The following is a 9,024-nucleotide window of genomic DNA, read 5'->3' on the forward strand; positions in this document are numbered from 1 at the left end:
TGAATTTAAGAGTTAGCTCGGTTAATACCGTCCTATCAGGTATGCTGTGTAAGTTGGAGTGAGTTTTAGCTTTGTCTACTAATCGTTTTCAACTTTAACTAGACCTCAGGTCAGGCATCGACAATTTCTTGCTTTGCTTATGTGTGGTTAGAATCCGGTGTACGGCTCCGATGGACTCTGTTTCACTAATATGAAGTTGTTCCTATCACCTCCCTCCTTGTGTTGGTGTGGCACCTGTCAAAATCACTCCGACGCTCAAGTTAGAAAAGTAGAGCAGATAGTCTAAGGAATTGGTTAGACTCTCAATCCGTCCAAAAGATCCTTCCTACTGTGTTTACTATGTTATTTATGGACCTTGACTGCGAATCAAAGTTTCCCCCATTCTCGGGCGAAGATCCTGGAGAATCCCCTAATTCGGTGGATCCATAAATGCAAAAGAGGATCTTCTGAATTGGTCGTATTGTACCGTAGAGATCTCCTCCGAGATCTCTGGGATTGACGTGTGTACATCAAGATTAGGGTTACGATTTTTTTATGACTAGGTCTGCCTGCTTGGCAGTCTCACATACTGTTTACTACCCTTCTAGCCAGGTTAGGGAGGCCTTTGCTTTGACCTACCCTACTGAAGGGTAGCGCCCATATGCTAAACTGCGCATGATACTACTTAATCTGCTTGGACATGTGTACGGTTCAAATATGTATGCAGTTATTTCCCTTTATACTTTTAATGATTTTATGGTACTAGTGCTTTAAGCTCGATATTTCGTTCTGAGCTTATCTAATCCCCAAGGACACATGTCCTTAACACACAACATGACAAAAATGGTCTCTACATTTTCCAAATTATCTTATTTTATTTTCGATAGAAGTTAACATTGTACATAACTTTTATTGCCATTCCAACTTTTACTTGTAACACATCAATTTATGAAAGTAGATATAGCACACTAAGTAAAAATAAATACACCCAACAAATACTTTTCTCTCAAAGATTTTCAAAGGAAAACACTACTAGTGAATCACACTTGAAAATAAATCTCAATTATTGGTTCCATAGTCTTCTTGGGGATTAGGGGTACTTACCATCCATGGCCTACTTGTCTTCGACGGACAGATTTTTGATATCTTGGATCAAGAGTTTCATGCTGAAGTGAGAAGAGCCATCCTCTTCCATTGCTGTCCTTGCCATCACCCCAAGCTCTTTTGCTCTTTTCCTTCTCTCTTCTCCTTCTTCACTGACATCCATTAGTTTCTTCATAGCCTTCTCAACATCTGACTTCTTCACCAACACTCCAACCTTCTCTTCCTCTCCCCACAAAACAGGTTCACTAACCCCAACCCTTACTCCAATCCCCAAAGCTTGTACAATCAGCTTCTCATTTAAGAATTGCTCTGTAAACATAGGCCAAGTTATCATTGGAACCCCTGCACACACTCCTTCCAATGTCGAATTCCAACCGCAATGCGTTAAGAATCCTCCGATCGATCGATGTGACAATATCAGTACTTGTGGTGCCCATCCCCAAATTACAAGACCCATATTTTTGTTCCTCTCCACAAATCCATCTTCAGATAACCATTTCTCCAACTCCGAATATCGCTCGCCCCCTTTGATCACCCAAACAAATGGACATTTTGATGCTTCTAAGCCCAATCCAATTTCGATCAATTGTGAAGGAATTAAGCGACACATACTACCTAGACAAACATAAATGACAGAATTTGGCTCTTTCGAATCAAGCCAATTCAAACAATGCTTGTCTTCAATTGCCGACTTCTTACCTCTCTCAGCTTTATCTAACACATCATTGTTACACAGAGAAACTGGACCAACACACCACGATTTGTTATGTTTCGCCTTCTAGAATTCCTCGACATATCTAGGCTCCAAATCATTGAAACTATTTACCACCACACCGTATGCAGTTAATTCAGCCTCTTCTATCTGTTTCACAAAATCTTCAAATTCGTTAGAGCGTAGATATATGAAGTCCGGTAGCTGGGCCTTTGTTACCTCAATTCGATCAGGCAAGCCTGGCACAACGAAAGGCTCCGAATCAGAAGTGACACTTTCAAGATCCATGTAGTGGATTATATTGTGCCAGCACAATAGAGAGAAACAACAAAAACCGTGGAAGACAAGTCTTGGAATTCGAAATTTCCGAGCTGTCTCATTCGTCCAGGGAAAAATAAAATCAGAAATTAAACAACTCGGGACTGGTTTTAATTCTGCGAGTGATTGTTCTAATGGTTGTTGAAGCATAGTAATTGCTAATAGGAACTTTTTAAACAAGTCTAGCGAACGGACAGTGTCCGTGTTTTCCATTCCCTCAGGTAATCCTGCTTCTTGCCATGGGAATGGAAGTTGGAGAACTCGAATTGGGAGACCAGAATCGACGGCACGATCGATAATTGATTTGAAGCGTAAGCCGTTGAGGGGTGTTGTGACTATGGTGACAGTCACACCATGCTCAGCAAAGAGCCTAGCCATGTCGATCATTGGGATCATATGGCCTTGGGACAAATGAGGAAACAAAATGAAATGAAGTTGGTGGCATTGTGGAGCCATTGTGGGATGGATGGATGGACGGATCGCGTTAAGTGGTTAGAGTTTTTGGGTTGGCGAGTGTTTTATAAGGGTAGAAAGAGGGGACGAAGGTTGTGGGTGTGCGTAAGCTGAAACGTTAGTATTGGAATTTTTTCCAACTATAGCTACTTATTTATTTATTTATTTGGACTTTTGTCTCGCATCAATGTAATTAGTCCTTGTTTTCAGGGAATCATTTTTTCAGAAGAGGAACTCTTTCCTTACTGAGATAGTGAGTAAAAAAGGCCTTACTAAGCCTTATCCACCGTCAAATAGCCGTCAAGATGTGTAAAATAAGATCTCAGGTTTTGTTACAAATCTTAAGGACTTGATTTACAAATCTCAAGGACTTCTTGACGATGGCTGTGGCTTAGTAAGATCATTTTTACTCACTATCTTAATTAGTCAGACTCTACATTTTTCTTAGGAATCTTTAGGGTATGCATATACTCAAACGTTAGCGTTAGAGTTTTTTTCCTAGTAACCACTTTACTACGCCACAAAGGTTTTAGTGGCGTATGCTAAAACACTGGCATTGGAGTACTTTTATTTATGAGTCGTGATAATCTGACTCATACTCAATTGACTTACTTGACATGACAAGCTGGCAAATTGTTGATAGGCTTTTCTTGGGATACAAAACTGCACCTTTTTATAGAGAACCGTTGTTCTGAATCCCAAGAAGAGCACATCTACGATCCCCAAGACTGTCACATCATATAAGTCGATTGAATTACCACGTGGCTAAGTCAGATTATCAGTACTCTTCATTTATTTGGACTTTTCACATCACCATAGTTAGTCCTTGTTTTCAGGGATACATTTTTTCTTTGAAATTTTAGCGTATCACCCATTTGTTTAAGTAAAGAGGTTACATAATCCAAAGATGACTTGTCCAAGTCGAATTGTTTAAATAAATAATTTTACAATGAAAAATACTTTCCTTACTCTTTGATTAACATTTCAAATCTTATTAAGGGTTGTTGAGCTTAAATGGATTCTCAAATTGGCAATCAAACACCATAACCCTCTTGATTTCATGGAAAAATTGATATTAAAAATAATAAAAAAAAAATTTTGAAATTTGATCCAAGGTTTTGAAAATGGATGGCTACTTAACTCCCACCAAACTCTCAAATTCAAATTTAAAATTTAATTGTGAAATATCCCCTTTAAAGTTTTTTTTCGAAGTCCATAGATTTTTGTCCTCTATATTCCTGTGACACTAGATCATGTTTTTGAACTCAATGACCTTAGTAAGATTTGAAATTTTAGCAAGATAGTAAGGCTGGCCTTACTCTTTTAAAATTACGTGTGATTTAGACATCACCACTTTTTTAGAATTTTAGAGATACTCCTATGGGTACCGATTACATGCTTCCTTTGAGGCTTTGACTTCAGTCGTTTTAATAGACTAATGATCTAAATGCCCTTGTCTTCAACTTCTACTCAAAATCCAACTTTCTCTTCTAAAAACCAATTATCTTTAACCTTTTTAAGGGAAAGTTTTACCCTTATCTTCACTTTGAAGATTTTATCTACTTCAACCTTCAAGTCTCAAGGAAAGATAATATTTTTTTTTAAGAGTAAAATGATGATTTTTTTTTTATTAAAAAAAAAAAAGATTAGGATTTTTGACAATGGGCAAAAGGTTATATAAATTAAAGTCACCAAATGAGTTTGTAGATGATTGGTTTTGGGAAGAATAATGAAACAAGATTTGGGGAAAGAAGAGAAGGATGGAATTTTTCATAGAAAACTCTAAGGTTTTATACAAAGGGTTAAATGCTACGTTGAAAATGAAAAATTTCCTAAAAGATAACATAGAAATTTAATAGCAAGAAGATGACTTTAGGAAGAAAAATAAGGGGGTTTTGTCAAAAGTTGAAGACAAAGACATTTTTGTCTTTTCCCTTTGGTTTATTAAGATGACTGAGGTCAAGAAGGCATGTCATAAGTTTCAAAATATAAGGGGCATCTTTAATATTCATCAAAAAGTGGGGGTGCATGCTTAAATAACCCTAAAATTGTTTATTAATATGTACCGCACTACGTGAAAATTGGAAAATTCGACATAAGAATTTGACGGGCCAAGGCTCACGAATTTTAGAAACTGAATTTTGACGGTCTAGGACCGTCGAAATTCTTTATGTTTTCAAATTTAATGGCTTAGAGCTGTCGAATCTCATTCTTCATTAATTAGACAGTTTTGGTATGTCGAAAAAAAAATTGATAATGAAATATTCGACACCAATTTGACCTCTTGGTCCATCGAATTTTATGAAATTTGACAGCCTAAGGCCATCAAATTTGGGCTTTTTTCACATTGTGCCGGTGGGCATAGCAATGCTCAATTAAACAACTATTAATTATTCAAGGAGGACCAATTTTGCTAAATTAGAGAATTTTTCGGAAAAAAATAGAAAATTTTGGGTAATGGATAGACCAAAATATATTGAGTGAGGAATATCAAAAAAATAATCAATTATTATTTCGACAATTCTTACCCTTAGTCGTTAATTTTTTTCGACACACTCCCCTTTTCAGTGATTTTTTTATTATGAATTTTTTCAAGTAAGAATCTAAATCTTGGGAATAGCGTTCCAACATTTTTGGGAGGGAAGGTCGAAGAAGGTTTAGCTCCAAAACCATTAGATTGATATTTAGAAGTGACCGAAGGATCAAGTCCACTGAGGTCAGGCCACATGTAAGGCATATTTGAAGGGTTCATGAGGATGATTTATCTTAGAGTGCTAATTTTATAAAAGATGAGTTGTTGTGTATGTTGTAATTTTTAACTACTTCAAGATTTTCAAATACAATGTGATGTTAGCTATTTTGATTAAAAGTGGTCTACACTTAGCTCTTATCTAATTTGGTGTTATTAAACACAAAAGTAACTTTTTTACTTGTTTAATTATATTGGATGTATCCAACACACAAGTTTTGGTTTTTAACTTCTTCTCTAAAACATTTAATCCCACGTCAACTATGAGAAAGATTAATTATGTCTTTATATATTATCTTGCTTTACTTGTGTGATAAGATTAGAAAGGATAGGAGGCCTACGTGCCTACATAGGCTCAAAGGTAAAATCTAAAGTTTCAATTGGAGTTTTGATCCGTTGATCCGAAAATCTTAATCAGTGTGCACACCGCGGGGGGGGGGGGGGGGGGGGGGGGGGGGAAAATCATTGTTCTAGCCTCGTGTGTGCACGTAGGATTGGCTTGTTTTTTGCCATTCCAACTTTTACTTGTAACACATCAATTTATAAATATAGATATAGCACACTAAATAAAAATAAATACACCCGCCGATTACTTCTCTCTCAACGATTTTCTAAGGAAAACACTACCAGTGAATCACACTAGAAAATAAATTTCAGTAAGGCATATTGGTTCCATAGTCTTCTTGGGGATTAGGGGTACTTACCCTCCATGGCCTTCTTGTCTTGGATGGACAGATTCATGATATCTTGGATCAAGAGTTTCGTGTTGAAGTGAGAAGAGCCATCCTCTTCCATCGCTTTCCTTGCCATCACCCCAAGCTCTTTTGCTCTTTTCCTTCTCTCTTCTCCTTCTTCACTAACATCCATTAGTTTCTTTATAGCCTCCTCAACATCTGACTTCTTCGCCAACACTCCAACCTTCTCTTCATCTCCCCACAAAACAGGTTCACTAACCCCAACCCTTACTCCAATCCCCAAAACTTGAACAATCAGCTTCTCATTTAAGAATTGCTCTGTAAACATAGGCCAAGTTATCATTGGAACCCCTGCACACACTCCTTCCAATGTCGAATTCCAACCACAATGCGTTAAGAATCCTCCGATCGCTCGGTGTGACAATATCAGTACTTGTGGTGCCCATCCCCAAATTACAAGACCCATATCTTTATTCCTCTCCACAAATCCATCTTCAGATAACCATTTCTCCAACTCCGAATATTGCTCACCACCTTTGATCACCCAAACAAATGGGCATTTCGATGCTTCTAAACCCAATCCAATTTCGATCAATTGTGAAGGAATTAAGCGACACAGACTGCCTAGACAAACATAAACCACGGAATTTGGCTCTTTCGAGTCAAGCCAATTCAAACAATGCTCGTCTTCAATTGCCGACTTATCACCCCTCTCAGCTTTATCTAACACATCCTTGTTACATAGAGAAACTGGACCGATACACCACGACTTGTTCTGTTTTGCCTTCTGGAATTCCTCGACATATCTAGGCTCCAAATCATTGAAACTATTTACCACCACACCGTATGCGGATAATTCGGCGTCTTCCATCTTTTTGCAATAATCTTTGAATTCATTCGAGCGTATATATACGAAGTCCGGTAGCTGGGCCTTTGTTACCTCAATTCGATCGGGCAAGCCTGGCACATCAAAAAGCTCCGAATCAGAGGTGACACTCTCAAGAACCTTGTAATGGAGTATATTGTGACAGCACAATAGAGAGAAACAAGAAAAACCGTGGAAGACAAGTCTTGGAATTCGAAATTTCTGAGCTATCTCGTGCATCCATGGAAAAACAAAATCAGAAATTAAACAACTCGGGATGGGTTTTAATTCTGCAAGAGCTTGTTCTAATGGTTGTTGAAGCATAGTAACTGCTAATACGAAATTTTTCATCAAGCCTCGCGAAGGGATAGTGTCCACGTTTTCGATTCCCTCAGGTAATCCTGCTTCTTTCCATGGGAATGGAAGTTGGAGAAGTCGAATTGGGAGACCAGAATCGACGGCACGATCGATTGTCGATTTGAAGCGTAAGCCGTTGAGGGGTGTGGTGACTATGGTGACAATCACACCATGCTCGGCAAAGAGCCTAGCCATGTCGATCATTGGGATCATATGGCCTTGAGCCAATTGAGGAAACAAAATGAAATGAAGTTGGTGGCATTGTGGAGCCATTGTGGGATGGATGGATGGATCATATTGGGTTGTTGAGTGTTTTATAAGGGTAGAAAGAGGGACAAAAGTCGTGGGTGTGCGTAAGCGCAAACGTCCGAATTGGGATATTTTACTACTAACTACTTATTTGTTTATTACTTCTGTCTCGCGTCAACGTAATTAGTCCTTGTTTTGAGGGATACATATTTTTAGAGAGAAACTCTTTCCTTACTAAGATAGTGAGTAAAAAAAAAAGCCTTACTAAGCCTCATCCACCGTCGAATAGACCTCAAGATGCGTAAAGAAAGATCTCGGGTATTGTTACAAATCTCAAGGACTTGATTTGTAAATCTCAAGGACTTCTTGATGATGGATGAGGCTTAGTAAGGTCTTTTTCACTCATTATCTTAATAAGGCCAGTCAGACTCTACATTTTTCTTAGGAATCTTTAGGGTATCAACTGTTTGTGTAAGGAAGAGGCAACAAAATCCGAAGAGTAATTATAATCAGACTCCCCCACATTTCATCAAGATACACAATTGCACATATTTATGGGGATGTGTGGTTCCGTATCCCAACGCATAAAGTCTATGGTTCTGGCACACCCCACATCATGTGAGTATTTTGAGTATGCCACGTTGGGAGTCAAATCATCACGACTCAAATTCAAATCATATTTTTTAAAAACTAATGATTTTTTGACGCCTTCCTCTAACATTCGCCCCGAACATACAATTGTAGATCATTTACCTTAGGATACGCATAATTATAAATCTTTTTCTTGTGTATCTTGAGGCAAATGATCTACGGTTCTATGATGGGGGGCATATGTAATAGGTGGCCATCAGATTTTCATGACTCTTTTTTAAATTCCACATCTTGTATCGATGCATAGATACAAACTACAAAATTGACTTGTTCGAGCTGCCTTGTCTTATTTGAGTTAAATTATTTAGATAAATAATTTTAAAATGAAAAGCACTTCCTTACTATCTGATTAATATTTCAAATCTTACTAAGATTCATTGAACTTAAATTGACTCTCAACTTGGCAATCTAACACTTAGCCATCTTCGTTTCACGGAAAAACTTAGATAAAAATTAATTGGGCTTGATCCTAGGTTTTTGAAAATGGATGACTACTAAACTCTCAAATTTAAAATTAGATGTTGGAAAATATATTTTATTAAGTTTTTTTGTTTTTAAAGTTCATGGAATTTTATCCTCTACATCTCAATGATATTGGATCATGTTTTTGGAAGCTACAAGGTGAGCTCAACACCCTAATTAAGTAAAGATTTGAAATTTACGATTTGAAACCAATGATATGCCTCCTTTGACCTCAGTCATTTTAGGTCCTACATATAACTATCCAGAGCTTACCTAACACTGCCCCAATAACTGTCTTTCTATTGAAAAGGTTCATGAGGATGATTCACCTTTGGTCCAACATATATGACATATGTAAGATATTTATTTGACTCTCTTAATTTTCTAAATATTATTTCTAATCTCTATCACAACCTTCTGTGCATCACAA

At 37.4% G+C, this 9,024-nt stretch overlaps 1 protein-coding gene and 1 pseudogene across 1 annotated transcript; both read right to left on the reverse strand.

Moving 5' to 3' along the window:
- Positions 1–830: 830 nt before the first annotated feature.
- On the reverse strand, positions 831–2,785 carry LOC147399712 (UDP-glycosyltransferase 73C25 pseudogene; annotated as a pseudogene).
- Positions 2,786–5,834: 3,049 nt separating this feature from the next.
- LOC147399713 (UDP-glycosyltransferase 73C5-like) lies at positions 5,835–7,526 on the reverse strand. Its single transcript, XM_086445179.1, has 2 exons — positions 7,067–7,526; positions 5,835–6,970 (listed from the first exon to the last, which is right to left on the reverse strand). The coding sequence occupies exons 1-2, from the start codon at positions 7,503–7,505 to the stop codon at positions 6,006–6,008; spliced, it is 1,404 nt and encodes a 467-aa protein (XP_086301305.1). The 5' UTR covers positions 7,506–7,526; the 3' UTR covers positions 5,835–6,005.
- Positions 7,527–9,024: the final 1,498 nt, after the last annotated feature.

Source organism: Akebia trifoliata, chromosome 6 (genome assembly GCF_017979445.1).
Source record: "Akebia trifoliata isolate Shusen 1 chromosome 6, ASM1797944v1, whole genome shotgun sequence".
NCBI lineage: Eukaryota > Viridiplantae > Streptophyta > Magnoliopsida > Ranunculales > Lardizabalaceae > Akebia > Akebia trifoliata.

Bases quoted from the DNA above. Each gene is read 5' to 3' on its own strand.
- LOC147399713 (XM_086445179.1), bottom strand. From the start codon at position 7,505: ATGGCTCCACAATGCCACCAACTTCATTTCATTTTGTTTCCTCAATTG. The intron at 6,971-7,066 runs GTTTTTCTTGTT...TTGATGTGCCAG, and splicing joins TCCAAGACTTGTCTTCCACG to GCTTGCCCGATCGAATTGAG.